This window comes from Perca fluviatilis, chromosome 3 (assembly GCF_010015445.1).
Source record: "Perca fluviatilis chromosome 3, GENO_Pfluv_1.0, whole genome shotgun sequence".
Classification (NCBI taxonomy): domain Eukaryota; kingdom Metazoa; phylum Chordata; class Actinopteri; order Perciformes; family Percidae; genus Perca; species Perca fluviatilis.
The window spans coordinates 122,274-141,542 of NC_053114.1; the positions used below are offsets into that span (position 1 = coordinate 122,274).

At 39.8% G+C, this 19,269-nt stretch overlaps 1 protein-coding gene across 3 annotated transcripts in view; it reads right to left on the reverse strand.

The window, feature by feature from the left end:
• LOC120555880 (synaptosomal-associated protein 25-A-like) overlaps positions 1-19,269 on the reverse strand; it is a 53,284-nt gene that overhangs the window by 22,166 nt on the left and 11,849 nt on the right. For 2 of the 3 annotated variants that reach the window (XM_039795038.1, XM_039795041.1), the window contains exons 2-3: positions 4,393-4,499; positions 1,558-1,599 (exon numbers count right to left, since the gene is read on the reverse strand). In XM_039795038.1, the coding sequence (XP_039650972.1) occupies positions 1,558-1,599; positions 4,393-4,464 (114 nt within the window). In that variant the 5' untranslated portion in view covers positions 4,465-4,499. Of the gene's footprint in view, positions 1-1,557; positions 1,600-4,392; positions 4,509-19,269 lie in introns of those variants that run through there. The other variant, XM_039795039.1, reaches the window with a different exon arrangement.

Sequence of the window (19,269 nt, forward strand, 5' to 3'; positions counted from 1 at the left end):
TTTGTCTCTGTGTCCTGTCACTGGTTTTAGCCCCCATATGGGAGGAAACACATTATGTACTAACAAACCACAGGATATCTTCAAATCAGTGACTAACAGTTGAAAACGAACAAATGGCATTCCCTTGGCATTATCTTCAAAGGGGCAAATATTCGGCTCTGTCTATCGAGAGGGGCCCTGTGTAGGTCAGCCTCAGGTCTCGCTCTGTCCCTCATGGCTTTGTCTCATTAAGACACGGTGGCTGGTCCAGGGGTAGCGCAGGGCCATGTGTCTGAAGCCAGCAGCAGAAACTAGAGGCCCGACACAAGCTCATGGCAACCTAATACCAGTAAAAAATTTTTCCTACTGATTTTAAAGGCAAAATACTTTCTGTCGTTGAAAATCTTAGCCTATAGAAGAGCATCACATGCAGTGAGGTCTTCCTGAAACAGAGAGTGTACAAACTCTTCGTCATGTCTCTACAGAGTTCTTCTCCAATTCACAACATAATTTTAAGCAGTAAAGTGACTGGGTGTAAAATATATTTTTTCCATACAAATATATATATATGTGTATATCTTATGGTTTTGAACCATACCAATGTAAATGTAGAATGGATGTTCAACATTTCTTGTTATGCAATTAATATGAATTTAAGTATTATATGAAAAGCATCATATATAATCCTATGTCACCTCGGATTTGGTTATCGTAACATCAACATATATCTTAAATGTTGACTTTTGCAGGTCTCTAAGGCTCGGCTACAGTGCAGTGATTTCTGAGCTTATTTTAGAGTTAGTTCAATAAAATAACCACACCAAACTACATGTTTGGTCATCATATTGACATGAAACTGTCACAGAATTTTAACATATAAGTACAGTATTTGTTTTAAAATATAAGAATATTTGAGTTTGTCAGTATAACCCAGTGCTAATTCCCTATGCGGATAGTTTATCTACAGATTGTATCTGAACTGTCCACTCCTAATGTGTAACCATGTGTTGCTGTCATTTTAAAGGCCTGTTTCCTGAAAATGTTTGCTTCATGGGATGGAAGAGGTGTTTAAAATGTCCCTGTTGGTGCCATTACTTTCTGAAGACCCAGTTTGTTGATATGTTAACCCCTACTTAAATGTACTGTCTTTCCTTCAGCTAATCTTGCTCTAGTCTGAGCGTTGTTTGGTTAGGATGAAGCACATTAAACTCACATGTTCCCCTGCTGATTAAAGTTTGTATTTCACTGAATCACCTGAATGTCCCTCCTCTTAAAAAGTGCTAAAGTGAACTGATCCATGAGCTGACTGACCTATGAATCCAAGTGAAACTCTGCTTCCATATTGACTTCACCTAAAATTTACCTTCAACATAAAGTTGAAGTAAAGTTTAGGGCCAAAGTTAAACAAAGTACTGCGAAGAAAACTATCATACATCCTACACAGCAAACCTAGGCTACATCTGTATTATTCAGCATGAAGCCGGTATTTATATATAACAACACCAAGTCTTTCTTTGTGTAATCACATGAGCGCTCTGTTGTGACTGGTCATGTGATGTGTGTCATCATTGGACTCACCTCCTCAACCAGAGACAGCATACGCCGAGTGCTCTCCAGAGACTGCAGGGGTAGAAAGAGAGGGCAAATGATTAGCTGAGAGTCCAAAGGAGAGCAAACATACATACACATACTTCCAGGCTGGACTACTGTAATTCCTTACTATCAGGATGATGAAATAAGTCCCTTAAGACTCTCCAGCTGATCCAGAATTCTGCAGCACGTGTTCTGACGAGAACTAAGAAAAGAGATCATATTTCTCCTGTATTAGCTTCTCTGCATTTACTTCCTGTAAAATCCAGGACTGAATTTAAAATCCTTCTCCTGACCTACAAAGCTCTAAATGGTCAAGCACCATCATATATTGAAGAGCTCATAGTACCTTATTGTCCCACTAGAGCACTGCGCTCCCAGAATGCAGAGTTACTTGTGGTTCCTAGAGTCTCTAAAAGTAGAATGGGAGCCAGAGCCTTCAGCTACCAGGCTCCTCTCCTGTGGAACCAGGTCCCAGTCTGGGTTTGGGAGGCAGGCACCATCACCACATTTAAGAATAAACTTAAAACTCTCCTCTTTGATAAAGCTTATGTAGTATCTGGACTTCTAACGGACTTTTTTATGAACTTTGTCTTAAGTTTTTGGTAACAAAGAAACGCATATGAACTTTAGCCTACATTCACTGGACACCTCTCTGGAAACATCTGGAAAAGTGTTATCAATGGGGCAACCAAGATGTTGAAAAGAAGGCCAGTTGGCTTGTAGCCATTGGTCAAAGTATTGTTTCCTCCCCATCTATGTTACACACATTATAGAATATATACCATGTTCAAACTAAGAAAGTCAGAGTGACTTTTGAGAATCTGGGAAACTGGTCGCTCTCCGGGCTCTTCAGAGCTTGTAAATTGATGCTGATTTCTTCGATGAAAATAAATCTTTATAATCAAGAAACAGTGTCGGCAGATTCCTCTCTACACAGCAACGCACCATCGTTACTACATACACTACACTTATAGTTAGGGAGTGAGGAGTTGCAGCGTCCGCCTAACCCGGCCCACCTGCTTCTCTTCATAGTCGTCTCATATACCATATAATCAATAATATACTGAGAGTAGAGGGAGGCAGGCCAGCCAGATCCAGTTGGGGAGAGTTCTAGCCCGACCAGGCACCTCTCTTTAACCTGTCTCTCTTAGTTATGCTGTTATAGTTCTAGACTGGCGGGGAAGTTCCTTCCTTCCTTTGACACACTGACCTTCTCTCTCCTCTCTCTTTTCATTTGTTTCCATTTGTATGCATCCTGTCCCAGAAATGCTTGTTACTAACCTAGCTCTGGGGACTTTACTCCCCGGAGTCCTTATGTTTCTTTTTTCGCCCAGCATATTTCCTTGGATTAGGGTGGCACCAAGATCTTGGTTGCAGCTGTCGCAGTGATCCTGCTTCACCCTGCTACGCTCTGCGATGCCCTGCAGTGTCCGACTGCGTCCTGCTACATCCACCCAGGCTCTGCTGTGCCACACTACATCCCGTAACATCCATTATCTTTAATGTGACTATTATTGCCACTGTTCATCACCCCCCCAACCGGCACCGTCAGACACCGCCTACCAAGAGTCTGGGTCTGCCGAGGTTTCTTCCTAAAAGGGAGTTTTTCCTCTCCACTGTCGCATTAGCCACTGCTAATGCTTGCTCTTGGGGGAATTACTGTAATTGTTGGGGCTTTGTAAATTATAGAGTGTGGTCTAGACCTACTCTATCTGTAAAGTGTCTCGAGATAACTCTTGTTATGATTTGATACTATAAATAAAATTGAATTGAATTGAAACTGTTAAGGGTTTCAAAACGTGAAAAGTAAACAAAGGAGAAGAAAATGTGTTTGTTGAGAGTCAAATTACTGATACAGTCATATAATTCACCTTGGTTATTTTTTCTCCTCTTATCTCCTCTGATCCCAGGATTATTATCCGATTTCTACCGTTTGTTTGCTAACTTTCCACTCTCTGGAATCCCTCTCTGATCCTTCCAATTCTTATCCATTTCTTAAACCTTAAACATCATTTCATTTTATTACTAATCCTCATTTCACTTTTTCCCCTGTGTTATCTTCATCCATCCCTGCCTTCGTTATTCCTACCTACCCTCCTTCCTTCCTTCCTTCCTTCCTCCCAATGACATCCATGGAGCCTCTTGGCTTTGCATTATCTCCTCATGAATGTTTAATGAGGCCATTTGAGCTGCTCTATTATTCTGCTGCACAAAATTATCTGCTCTTCCTGAGCTCCTCTATACTCCTCTATATAGTTCTTCCCTTTCCTAAAAAAGCACAGTCTTAATGAAAGAGAGTTTGAGAACAAATTGATAAAACAAGGGAGGGTCACATTAAAGTAGCTGTGTCTGTCAGCCTGCAGGAGATACTTTTGTATCTTTATGAGAACAGGTAATTAATGGCATGTCGTAGACCAAAAATCAGTTTGACTGTAGCAAAAACAGTCCTCACAATTTTTCAGTTTTTATGCTTTCTGTTGTGCTTCTTACTTCACCTACAAGTGTACAGTGAGTTACATTTTTCTTTGTAATTTTTTGACTAAAATTGTATTTAGCTGTGATGGTAGATGTGCCAATATTTGTGAAGACTGCTATGAGACTAATTACCTTGGTTACAACCTGCTCTCTGGATCCAAAATAAAATGTGGGTAGATTTTCATATATGATATACTTTTTTTATGAAAATGATCATATACCAAGTAACTATGATGTGATGTATTATCTTTCTTTTCAATATAGCAGCAGATAACACTGTTTGTGTGTGTGCATCAATATGTAAGCATGTTTATGTAGGTGTACACAAGTTTGAGAGTGTGTTACCTCATCGGCTATCTGGTCTGCGCGTGTCTGCAGGTCTGCCAGCTCATTGCGCATGTCTGATTCGTCGGCCATGATGACTGTTGAACTTTGACCTCAAACAAGAAAGGCTGTGACGGAGAGAGAGAGAGAGAGAGAGAGAGAGAGAGAGAGAGAGAGAGAGAGAGGGGTTAGTACACCAACAACACTACAAATTAAAGCTGTATGACAGATGCTTTGTACAGCATGTGACAGAGTGTTAGAAATAATCAGCGTTGAGATTGCAAACAGCCCTGCATTAAAACAACGCACAGGGTTGCCTTGGTAGCGGTGTGTTGCTTCAGGTACCAGTATGACATGAAATACAATCCAGGAAGTCCAGTTTGAGTAACACGTCTGTGAGTTTTGAGAAAGCTGTGATTTTTCCCGCAGAACTAAAGCACAGCTCCGATCGTTCAATATATACTGGCTGGTTGTGATGACGTGTGAGGTCGCTGAACTGCTTAACTGCTGAGATTCAGAATTCAAACAAATGAATAAATATTCATATTATCTTGGCTTTTTCTGTCCCCATCTGTTGACAGATTCAGCTTGAGGTTGGAGATGTTGTTCTATAACAGCAGGGTCCAAGTGTACTTCAGCAAAACAGTGACAAACTTTTTACACTAGACTTGACCTCTTTTCTGAACCCCGAAATTAACACTTGACAAAGCACCATATCACACTAACTAGAAGTAGTTTGTGGGGGGCAGGAATTACAGCTCATTGCAGGTAAGGTTCTTTGTGTTCCCTTTAAGGCTCATAGACAAGTTCCTGCTGTCAAAGTTGGCCAATGTTCAGGTAGGAAAGCTTTTGTCATCCCTGCTCAGTCACTTTCGACAGCACAGAAAAAGACCATCAACACAAGAGATGAATCAATGTTTTCAGATTTTGGGATACAAAAAGGGCACAGACTTGATGACTGAGCTAAATTAAATGGTGAAATGTTTACTTCATAAGCCCAAGCGATGCATAATTTACTGTTAAAAACACTGTGGTTAAATAGGTTCTGGTTTTGTTTATGGCCCCAGTCACGCACACAACCAGCCATGTGCATGTGCACCCAAAAACACACTGTCCATTGGGGAAAGATTGCTGCTATAGACACTGTGAGTTTAAACCTTCACCTTGCTGACCCCGAGTTTCATCCTCAGGGATCAACACTGAATCAAAATGAACGACGAGCTCTATCCCTCTAACAGTTTGAAGAAAAAGTAAGGACAGAGACAAGGGTCTATTTTTGTTCCTCTGATGTGCTGCCAGACAGTATTTCATATAGCCACACACAGTATGACTGGAGGTATGGTCCATGAAAAATGTATATGGCTGTAACTCTGCAGGCTGACAGAGCTACATGCTGCTGCTTGGCCATGGGACGAAGGATACGAAGGGAACCAGCTTAGTCCCTTTGTTCCCTTCATTCCTTCTGCCCCTCCTTCTGCCAGTGTTTCTCTGAACAATTAAGTCATTAATGAAGCAAATAATCTGATCTGGTCCAATCAGATGTCATTTATGCGTCTAATGTGTTTTTGTTTCTATTGCACAAATCATATTGAAGAAATTTTTATCTAATGTTGCTTGTTGCTGATATACATTTAACCACCCAGCAGCTTTCAGCTCTGAAATCATTAAAGCTTTATGTAATTTAATCTACTGCAATATACAGTGCAGCAATGTGACCAAGGGGCCGCTGACTTTTGGACTCAATCAGGTGCTGTGGCTGCAGGAGGAGACTGTCAGTTTGATTCATTTTGCTACGACCTAATAATCTTTCAAAACCCAGGTTTTCAGGAATAAAAGTGGAACATTTTTGTAACTGCAAAAACAGAAATATTCTAGGCTTACTTACCTTTAGCCTTACTATGACACTGTAAAACTCTATCTTTCTGGTAAAATAGCAAAACAGCTAGGAATTTTGTTGCTGTATCAGATTTTGGGAGCTAAAAAATTGGTTTGTTTGCTGAAGCACATCCATCAATCAGACCCTGTCACAAAGTATCTGAGGTGGATGGACACAAGGTCAGTTAGAGTCACAGCTGGATGTTTGATAAAGTATCTCAACGTGTCTGTCTGTCTGTCTGTCTGTCTGTCTGTGCCTCCATCCCGGCGGAGTTGTCAGGGTGGTTAATAATTGAACATGTGCCGGGAAAAGAAATGAAAAAAAAAAACTGCCTTTTCAAAGTGCTTTTCTCCTTCTTGCATGCCCTCTCTTCTCTTCTCTTCTCTGTGTGTGTGTGTGTGTGTGTGTGTGTGTGTGTGTGTGTGTGTGTGTGTGTGTGTGTGTGTGTGTGTGTGTGTGTGTGTGTGTTTGTGTGTGTGTGTGTTTTGTCTGCTATGCCTGGTGCACAGTTGCACTTTAAAATATTCATGATGACATTTTACATTTTAGCCATTTGGCTGATGCTGTAATCTAGAGCTTCTTACAATGGGTGCAACAGCAGAATAAGCTTCAGTTCATAGATCAGCTACATTACAAGTGAGTCATACAGAGGAGACATGGCTTTGTGTTGGGACGGAAAAACGCAGATGACCTTAGCAATAATCTGCCATGTTTTATATGGGACAAGAAACAGTTCCTCTGGTTATTTTATCAGCCAAACATTACTTTTTTTTAAAGTTGTAAATAACCGCTGAGATACAAATTGAAGTTTAGTCAAACTTAAATCCTGTCAGTTTGCAATCACTGTCTGAACACAGACCCAATTCATTTAGAGAAAAGTGTTTTATTTTTTTATTCAGGTTTTTATCGTATCTCTCTTCTCTGTTTAAGGGAATGGATATCAACCTTCAAAATGGCAACAAAGCAAGGCTGATCATATCCATTACCATGCTCAAATCATGCCCACTTGTTGACAGCATTCCCGTGGTTATGTTGTCAATGGTAACAGTATTAATGATCTAGTGATGCATCTGCACTCTTAACGTACTGAAAGGAAACATGGCACAGTACAGTTACAAACCGTTAACACTAGCAACAATAACTGAACTGAATATAACTAAACACTGTGGCATCTCACTCAACAATAACATTCAGACCTGTGCTCTCAAATGCTCTGTCTTTTCTTTTGCTGTTGCTGCTTACATGTTCCCTGTGTAATTCTCTTCTGCGTTATTGATCAGATGTTGATTGCTCATCTCTTTGCAGTGGAGCCGCTTCCTGTGAACGCACACACATACAGCACAGCTTCGTCTTCTCATTTCCTCTTATATTGACTGTGACCACTCTTTCTGCCATTGTCTGTTTCACTCAATCCATCAACAGTCTAACTCATCCTTTAACCAATTTGTCTTCATTATACTTAAAATAAATCAATATTTGTCAAAGTACATGTTGTGAGATTCTTTAACAATTAAATGTTCCAATCATATACTGTAACTTATTTGTATCTATTTTGGGTGATGTAAGTAAGGATATTTAGTCTTTATGATGCAATTAACTGTGTATTTGCTTGTATGCGGAGTATAGGAATAGTGTGTTCCAACAACTTGTCCCTGATTGGATAATCATTGGTCACCTGTGACCTAAAATCATCTTATCTCACCCATCAATATTGTGTATAATCACTGGATTTCTGTGCTCAACCCTCATATAGTCCCTCCATCAATAGCCCTGCTTCCAATAACACTCTCACTCTGAGTTAAGCATTGGCATGTAAACCATAGATTTACCCCACTGGACATCCATTCAGCACACTTGTTGGACTGACATGCATCTGATCAGTTTTACTACTTACAAATCAGATTAATTGGTGTTATAACGAGACATAAGCTTGGTCCCAAATCCATACTATATACTCAAAACAATGCAGTGGAAAACAATGCTAAGAGCTATATCATATCATATCTCCCGAGCAAGATAAAACAGCAAATTATATCATTTCATACGTGCAGCTATTACTCTTCGCGCACCAATGCAACAATCGAAGGTTGTACAGGCAGCTACCAGCATGAGTATAACATAGGGAGAGGGAAAGAATGGCCCTGTGTGTATGAAACTAAGCAGCACGCGCACAGAGCAGCCACAATGCGCCCGCGAGTGTCTGCTTTGCGAGCGGTGGAGGGCAGGTAAACTCTGCTCTCGAAGTTCATTTCTGCTCGCACAAGTGAAACTGACTTTTGATTGGTCAATGGGGTGAACCGACCAACAGACATTTTTTAAACATTCCTAGAGTGGCCAAAAAGTTCACTGGAGTATCTGTTCAAATGATTAGAGTAAATACACAAAGCACTACAGTGTACCAGCACCTACATTTGAAGAAAAACCTATTGATTTTACTTGTAACATCACTAAATATAGATTAACAAGAACACTTACTTTTTACAGCTTGTTTCATATTTGATCAATTGCACTTGCACATGACAAACCAGTTTATATGATGCTACCAGCTGTGGTTGCTAGGAGATTTGCAAATGGCACACAGACAAAACTGATAGGTCTGCATCATAATGTTTTCCTGGTGACACGTTAAAATGATCAGTACAATTATAAAGAAAAGTTTTAAATGTTTCTATTTCCAATCAGCGTTTTGAATGTTCATCGTTTTCTCTCTCCTCCTTCTCTGTCCATCCATAAACTCACTTCCTGTTTAACATGCTTGACATGTTTCATAGACAAACAGATACACACACTGCAGTTGAGCTGACATAACACAAGGTCTGGCCATCCCATCCCCCACCAGCGGCCCTGATAACTGTCACTCGTCTTGACTGACGTCTGCTGTATGGCCTGAACTGCCAGGCTCAGCCCGTGGAGAGATTAGAGTCAGCATGGAAAGAGGATTTACTCTCCACTGTTTTCTCTTTTCACTCTCTCACACACTTACTTCTCTAGCTATCTCCACACCCTCTCTGTCCATGAATGTATACAGTGTATGTCCAGAAACCAGAATGTAAGGGAGAGATTTAAGTAACAATCCATAACATTTACTGTACCTGCATACAAGTTTTTCTCATCTGTTGCAGACTAATGTACAGTTTGTGTTAGGTGGGTCTTTCCCAGGGCAAATCCTCTAGCTCACAGGAAGAGATACAACTTTTCTTAAAGGAAGGAGCATGAGCATGAGAGGCAATTATGGCTGAAATCTTACCACCTACAGAAACTCTCAATATATCAAAGGGATAAGGACAAAGTATAAAAAACATAATAAAATAATAATTATTGTTAAGGTATGTCTAGAAGTACAGAGCAAAAACACCACAAAGACAAATGCTTTCCATCCAAAAATGAGCAACAGATTCAAGCCTGATGGGAGAACATTGACATAAATGGAGACATTAAAGGGCAGCAATTAATTATTGATCAAAGTATTAAAAGCATTAATCCTTAAAGCTGTTAAAGGGAGATACAGAAACGGGATGAGAGGAGGTTTAGTACAATACCTCAACAATCAAAACAGGTACAGTAAGAAGAACCTGAACATAGCCGCATACTAACCATTTATTGTGCCAAAAAGAAGATGGAAATTGTTTAATAATTGGAATTCCCATCTGCCTCATTGAACAGTGAAAAGTCCAGCTGCTAATATGTGGACTTCTACGTTATTCTGAAATTATTTTTTTGGTTAAAAAGTCCAGAATTTGTTTCCATGGATGTTGTTTTCTGTCTCTGTTTGCTTCCCACTTTGAAAATCTCATCCATCGTCACGTCTTTTCTTTCCTACAAAACCATTTAGTATCAGAAGAACAAATAGGCTCCCATCATAACATACTGTGAAGATCATTTGAACTAGGTAAGTTTGTTTCATGTCGTGTGAATGAATAGAGCATGGTAGAACAGAGCAGCATACAGTTTTGGCACAGAGCTCCAGAAGGGGACTGGATTAGCACTGTCATGTCACGCTGACATGATTAACACACAGCTACACAGCCCCAATCGTGGAAGAATCGACAAGCTATTTCAGGCAACAAAGAAAAATCCTGTCAAAACATACAAATGGAAAATTCCACTCTGAAAACTGTGTACTGTGGACACCCAGTTGAAAATATAGCATGTGTATGTATTGTTCATTACTACAAAAAACTATTTATTACATACTGATATGACTGATTGATAAGGGAAACAGCCCTGCAGTTTTCTGTCACATTCATATAGCATCTATAGTACTTTATGTGCTTTCAGTGTATTCATGCATTAATATACTGTACAGTGATTGTATTGTACCTACTGATAATATGAAATGATTACTGAAGTGCATTTCATGGGACATATTCATGTGCTTGATTTCCTGTTTCAATAGGATGTCATGTGTGACATAACACAAACACAAGTTGAGGATAAAAGGGCTCTTGGATTGGATAGGAGAGGCAGATGGTTTTTGTTTGGATCTACTTGAACAGGTCAGGATAAGGTCACTATTAAAAACCCTATCATCAGCTCCTCTACTGTTTGGTAGAGAATATTTTTTAAATGTGATATCTTGAGTCTTGAGTTGTACTTAAAGAGATATTTTGCTGATATATGTAATAATCAAGCTCTGTGCCCTGGCAGTGTGTTTAGATGAATGGTTTGGCTTCTCTCCGTGGCGCCAGGGCACAGAGCTCCCCGCAGAGCAGCGAAGGTCTGCCAAGATCTGCCGGAGGACGTGAAACGCACCGCTGCTCCGCTCCTGTGTGCTTTGGCATCCCGGACAGAGGCCAAACACCATTCATCTAAACACAGCGCCCACACAAAGATGACACAGAGCTAGATCAGAATTGGAAAAGTATCCCTTTAACTCAACATAATTAAGCAATCTCTACATCTCTAGCACTTGGTTGAAGCATGTTATGCCCTCCCCCCAACACACACACACACACACACACACAAACAAAGCATCTACCAAATAAAGTATTTCTGTAGGTCTGGGTCTTGTTAACATCAGCCTTAAGAGAAAAGTATGAAGATAAGTCATGATATATTTAAGAGATGTTATAAAAATGCTATTTTTACAGTAATTCTCCTTTGAAAGAATTAATGAAAAAGCCTGGATGAAGGTGAAATACAAAGAAGGAAATTTACTGGCTTAGTCTGCATTTAGGAGCAATTCAGTTGAGATGCAGGATAAAAAAGATACACTTGTTTAGCATCCGTCACACAGGCTCACTGTCAAGCTGTTGTGATTAACTGCCTCGACTCTGAACCAAACAGACTGCTATCAATCATGTGTTCAGTTGAGATGAACAATGTTTGTGAAGGAAATAGGACATCAGGACACTCTGGTTACACAGAAATTCACAGTCAGGGAAACCAGGTCAGCTTGTCACTTGTTCAGTTGTATTTTTTTTCATGGGTTTATAGAAGCACTAACCTAAATCTGGGGAGATTTTCAGGATAACTGGTGCACTTTCCTCTCTCTTTCTTGCATTTGTTTTTGCAGATTAGTTGGAGAGGAATGTGCCAAATGAGACGGTGGGCACAGCGTGACTGAAAATTACCATTGCTATTTCTGTAACGCTCCTTTTCTTTGTATAATTGCGAGCAAATCTGGTTGTGTAGAATTGAACAGCACAAAAGTGAACCCAGTGCAGCCAGTGGATTTCTGGAGAGGCAACCATTTACCCTACAATAAGAACATACGTGCATGGAGGAGTAGTAATAGACAGCTAAATAGATTTCAACACAATGGCATTTCTTTAGTCTTTTTCTTGCACCTCTTATCTCAGCAGTGTTGCACAAAAATAAAAGAGGTGACATATTAATGATTTTGAATTAAGACAGCGCAGAATTGTCTTTGCAGAACATTTAAAGGGGAACTATGTCCATTTTCAAAATATTTCATACATGTTATTCGTATGGTCTAAGACAGTCAAAAAATATTAGTAAACAGGCACAACTCTCTCCCAGAGTGGTAAACTCAAATTTGTGATGTCATCAAGTATTATTATTATATAGTCTGGAACTGCTCCATAGATAATTAATTTGGAAAGACACTATACTATACTACCATATTTTGTTACCATATGAAACACACATTTCGTATGACTTAATCCTGTTTGAACCAGTTACACACTGCTGTTGCCAACCTAAAACACAATTCTACTTCTCAGTGATTAGAGTACTGTAAATGAAGTACACGGAGAAAGTGCAAATATACAATAAGTTCACCAAACACTACCAATGGTGCAGACTGAGGAAAATATCATTGATTTCTCTCCATATACCCAAATCAGTCAACACGTCAACATGGAGCATCACAACAACATGTCCCAGTTTTCATACAGCTACTACAGTAGTGTGCATACCACTGTTAGCTCAGCAAACAACAGACACACATAAAATACTGGATCCAGTACAGGTTACAATTACAGTAATAAAAAAAAAAAAGATCTGAAAAAAAACTGAAAATACAGTACAGAAAATACTAGACTTACCTGCTGCATTTTCATAGTGCTTAAACCTGATTGGTGTGTCTACAATTAAGCAATCATGTGTTGGCGTACCTGATGGCTGTGTTCCACAGATCGGCTCATAGGTGTGGTCATTTGACAGTCAGCGCTTTGGAATTGCAAGGAAGTGACATCATGATATACTTCTGTGTCTAATGTATACAAGTGTGTAAATCACAGTGTGTATTTTTTTGCAAAACGTGTGAGGCTGACATTGTGCTGATAGTGGTGCACATCTGGGCCGATGATTTGCTCCTTGAGTGTAAAGTTTTGATAACTGTGTAATACTTTTGATTTCACTGTGTGAGCAATTCGGCAAAAACTGTAACCAGTGGGAAAATGTCCTCACCATGGCATAGTATATGGGTACATTTTGTGTTTCAGAACTGAGAACACTTCAATAGAATAAAGCTTATTTGGATATAAAAAAACTAACAATCTTATTTACATTGTTGCGTAAATAACATATTGTGTGCACTGTGTTTATGTCTTTGTCAGCATACTGTGTATGTGGTAGCAAACCAGTTTCCCCTTTGGAGATTAATAATGTTAATCCTATCCCATCCTGTGGGTCAACAGAATCCGTCCCCCATCCATTGTCTATGGAGCAGCTCCAGACAGGTGTGAGGTGGGGGTTGCTTCTCTGGTTTCTGGCTTTGAGAGAGAGCTCATGTTCACAAATATTGACAGAACTTGCCTAGGCCATAGAAATAACATATTTGAATTCTTAATTTAAGTGTTGTTACTCTTTAACATCCTCTTATTCCCTCACTCCCTCCTCTATTTGCAACAGATTTGACCTCCTGTCTTCCATCTATCTTATCTTTTCTCTTGAAGATTAGTACAACCAGACTGCAGCTTCAAACTTTATTATAATGGCTTTTAATAATCTCTGTAATTATAACACAGACATGCCACCAATGCGTACTTTGTCTCTTCTGTCCATTTAAACTTAAAGTGAAGGAGACTGCAGACTTACTATGTCACACTATGTGTGTGTGTGTGTGTGTGTGTGTGTGCATGCGTGCGTGCGTGCGTGCGTGAGTGCGTGCGTGCGTGCGTGTGTGTCTGTGTGTTGGAGGGTCTAACACAAAGCAGAACCATGTTTCATTATTCACTGGATGGAGGCAGATCAATGCAACAGCAATATGTCTGTATGTGAGACAGCCTGAGTACATACAGCACATACAGTGTGTGTGTTTACAGGAGCAAGTGTGTTTCAGTACACACCCGCACATGCACATGTGGCTGTTCATATGCATGTGTTGTACACATGTACAGTATCTGGTCTTGTTTTTTATTTTGTATTGTTCTATCCTATCCAGCTGTTCATTATTATTGCAGCAGTTGGCCTCAGATTACATTATTTATTTTCATAGGTTTTTCTCATTTAATGGACCTAATAATACCACTGTGACCACCTGGGGTCCCGACCCGGTTTAACAGAAGAAATGCAACACAAAAAGCATTAAAGTGATGGTTCGGAGTAATTTCACCCTAGGGTCCTTTGCACCATGACCTCGAGCCAAACACCCCCCCAGAAGCTTTTTTCACCTGGGTCTAACATTGGACGAGTTAGCGTGATCAGCTGAATAGCTTAGTGCAGGCGCTAATGGATCCACGTTTGTATTTTGTAAATGACCCCACTAATAATGCCCGAAATGATACCAAACTTCTACACTAGTACAAATAGGTTATGCACTCATAAAACGATGGATGTTAAGGCTGTAAGTACACCAGGAGTTTATTTAAATAACACTTGCCTGTTGGCTTCTGCTCTCTGCTGCTACACGCAGTAAGGGCCGATTACAAATTACAACACCAAAAAGAGATACAACAAAAATATGTATTAATTTAATGATTAAATAAGGTAATGTCTCCAAACTTACCTCAATTATAACTTGTCTCCAGCTAGTTATACTACAGCACTTTTAAAAAAACTGTTAAATTAATGAATATTTTTGTCATGGTGCAAAGGACCCTAGGGTGAAATTACTCCGAACCATCACTTTAAGAAGCAAGGCTAAATGGTTCAAAATATGCATGTTTACATAATACTACCGCAGATTGTAGTTGCAAAGACATTTGACATTGTATGTTGTATACATGAGCAAATCACATGATCACGTTCATGCAAAACATTTGGATTTTTAGATCTTCTGGTGCTCAACCCAATATTCTTTTGCATCAAATATTTTACACAACTGAGAACCAGAAATGCACCATCAGTACAATCTCAACACTACAAACATATGTTTGCCTGCCATAGGGATTATAGAATATATTTAGGCACAATAATCAGTGCGTTTACATGCAGTTTAAAAAATGATTATATTCGGGTTAAGGCAATAACCCAATTTCTCAAACACCAAGTAAACACCTTACCCCGGTTAAAATCGGAGTTCTCATAACCCGGTTAACGACTCCTTCAGTAACCGGGGTATTCCTCCATGTATACACCTTAACATAGGCTATTGGTTTGAGCTTCAACTGCACCTCCCCACTCCACTGGAGTGGTTTTTAAACAGGACATAATCCATCAGCGTGCTGTGAGTCGTAGTCGTTGCTATGACACCATACAACAAAACAGCGTTGCCCGAATCAGGGCCAAGAACCTGCGGTCCATCTGTTTACTCCCCGCCGAGGCCTAGTCCCCAGGAATAGCACCACACTTTGATGCAACCATGGGCTTAGCGACCAACGGTGGAATCACAACGTCTGGCAACCCGCTGGCCTAGGAAGACTTTTCCAGTAACGTTACTGTTAGTTAGCCAACGAAGTTAGCTTGCTAATTCCACCGGACACTGGTTACAGATAACCTTATAATGACCCAAACAATCATCTGGTGGGAACACGTGTTCCGTCCTAGAGTTACTCCCGCCTTCTTACTAACCCATGTCCTACTGTAATGCACCATGAAAGAAGAGGCAAACAACTAAATTCAAAAATGGTTTTATGTACACTGTTTACATGAAAGCTATAAGCTATCTGACTGTCTGAGCTACCCTGTGCTGCCTTGATCTGATTCTTTCTAGTATTTGTTGCAGTCAAAATACTTTATTAGATCACACACACACACACACACACACACACATATGTGTAAGACTGCAGATCCTACTCTTACACTGGAAAACACTTCCCCTGGCAACAATTACTTACACATGTAAACACACATACACACACTAGCATGCTCTTGCATGCACTCCTATATCCAGGGTCATAGCACAAGACCCTGGGCCCTATGCATAGGCAGTCCTGATGGGCCCCCATGTTCCTCAACACCCCCCCAACCAAAAATAAATAAATAAAATAAATAATAATCAGGCCTCTGTACACATGAATCTGTAGGCCTAGATGTTTATAGGGTAATAACTATTAACTGTAATGCTTAGAGTAGCCAACATTCTCTAGCCTACTTTACTGTGGTTACTACTACATTTTGTTTGTTTTCTCTGTACCTTTACTTGCCAGCCTGCGTACTATGGTGTCTCTCTGATCATCTTTTAATTTATCTGGCCATAGTCCTGGATCCTCTGGCAAAAACTGGTCGGCACTGCTCTGCCTACTTTCCAGTTCCTCATCTCTCATTTCCACACTGTGCTCAGAGCTCCCTGCTGTCTTCACTCCCATCATCCTCAATCACATCTTCTCTGTCATCTTTCTCTATGAAGGATACATCTGATATTAACCTCTTATCCTAATTGTAACCTAATATAATAAAACACACTAAGATGTTAGTGTTACTTAACACCTTTCAGTCAAAATGGCTAAACATGGTTTGCTTTAATTTTGATATAAGCTCACCTTGTCTGAAATCCAAAGAGGAGGCTGAGGGGTCTGTTGCTACTCCACTCCCTGGTGGGACAGTTTCTGAAACTGAAGGCCATGGGTTCCACAGTGTTAACATCTGCTTCTGTTGACATGATATGTATCTACCGATGAGCTACCAAGCTACCTATGACACTGATTAGCCTATTATTGCTAATTATAGACATTATAGCTTATTCATTTAAAATGAAACATGTTTTAAATTAGGCTATTAGGTGTGTTATATGCAAACAGCATTGTTAGTGTAGTTTATTTATTTAGCCTTTACCTCAGATTACATGTATAACCAAATTATCATTTGAAAGTATATGTTCTGCTCTTTATATGGGTTGTCTCAGTCCGTTTTTAGCACTAACGGTCACGGAGATATTCAAGCAGTTTAGCACCATGGATTTCGTTTTCTAGTTTGTGCTCACCTTTCTTTGAAAATAAGTCAGTTACCAATTGTTTCCCCTCATTTTGTTTTCTCTCCTTCTCCTGTCTTTCCTTTCTTTTTGGTAGCCTAATTTGGCTTTCTTTGAGAAAGACATTTACAGCAGAAGTTTGCGCTCCACCAGATGCTCAACTCAGAGTGATAGAGAAAGACAAACTAAATGTGTGCAGATGGACTACACCATTTGGCGCATTTACAAGGGGTGGGTGAGACCTTAGATAGACTTTTTTTGTATACAAAATGTAGTCAGTCAATCAACCAAGTTATTCAGCCAAAACACTAACTTTACATTTCATCTGACATGTTTAAGGAAATGTAATTAGGAATGAAAATATCCAGGTGAAATAAAATATATTCCAGACTTTTCAAGGGCCCTCTCTCCCCTTGGGTCCTGGTAATCAGTTTAGGTTTTACCCCCAGTCCGACGCCCCTGCCTATATCCACTAATGCCCTTTCAGTCTGTCAGACGACTTTTTCTTTCTGGTCAGCATCAAGCAGAGCAACACACACATAAATATAGATATATCAAACCTGTCATACAGACTCCGGAGGGTAAGATACCTTGCTACACTTATATAACATCATCATCATGAACTTGCAATAATAATATTACTTGCGATAAATAAAACAAATATTAAATATGAAACTCATTTCTGCCTCTGCTGCTTTCAGTATACTGCCAAAATACAACAAATTGCTTGTTGAATTAAAATAATAATAATAATAATAATAATTTCACATTATTTCCTGGAGCCTATGTTTCTACCCTGTCTCCCACAAACATAATCATTGCCTGGATTATGTTAAGAGGCAACAATATGTTTTTTTTTTATGAATGAAGTGCTACATTTATGTACCGCGCTGAAGTTGCAGGGACTTAGATAAGGTGGATGGTGGTTGACAAAGTGCAGCACTTTGACACCAGAGTCTGAGGTTTGTATCCTTAATCTTATCTGTGGTTTGGTTTAGGAAACAAAAGCACTTTGGTTAAGGTTAGAAAATACTGTGGTTTGTGGTGCTTTTTCTGTATAAACTGTACTGTATAAGCAAATATTTTATAGCAAGACCGGATATATTGGCACATATGTTAATTAACAACATAGAAAACATAGTTTGTTGTGTCACTGTTGATTAATTATTCAATTACTGAAACAGAACATTTATTAGGTCTATGGCTAAAAGAAAATATTATTTCAGTCATGTTTTCTACTTCCATTACAAGCAGACAAAATGTTTTCACAGTCACAAACCAACACACACATATACTGTACCTCCATGCTGACCTATAAGCATTAAACACATGCCAAGACGGGACTGGGCCAGAGAGCATGATGGGAGCCTGAGGGCTGAACTATTCAGACAGAACACCCACCACTTCATGCCTGACTGCTAATATACTATAAGTGTACCAACATCCTCACACACATGCACAAACAGTCTTAATTTTTACGTTAATCTTGATCGCTATAGATATGCGAGTACTTTCGATTGAAAACCCCGACCTGGATCGGTCCTAGCAAACTGGAGTTGCTGCAGCTACGTCTACGAGCTTCCACTGAGCTAAAACGGCAGTTGTCGGGGCAGGTTTTAGAGTGCCTTTGTGCCTTTTAACCAGGGATGGGAAGTAACAAAGTACAAATACTTCGTTAAATCAGTAAAATAAATAAATCAGTTGAGATGGTGTGTGTGCGTCCTTGAGAACTGTAAGTCGTATAACTTACTATAACTAACTCAGTTAATTTAAGTCTGTTGTTGTATTGGTCTATAGTTCTTAAAGTAAGTTAGCTAGTGATTTTGTTGTTTGTGTTTACCTGTTAGCTAGGTTCAACCCGTTCTCATTCCGAACTCGTAAAATAAGTACGTTTGGTCAGTGGCCTTCAGCGTCTGATGCGACGAAAAAGGCACCCTTCGGCGTATTTGTGTAACGTACTGGGGAGAGCCGCAGTCGGATGAGATTTAGTGAGTGGTATGTAAGGGGAATTGCTGCATAAGGACGTTGGTTGGGGTGGTGGATGGGTAAAACACCGGATTTTCACTCAAGAGACTCGGGAGTTTCAAATAATTTCACTGGAGTTACCGTTATTATTTTTCGCGTCATCAATACCAAATTCAATCTAATTGGATCTAACTGGATGGGAATATACTGTACGTTGCACTTGATGCAGCGACTCGACAGATTCGGCTGCATTCATTTGCGGCAAATCATTGTGGCTTGATGGTGGTAACGTTAGCACTAG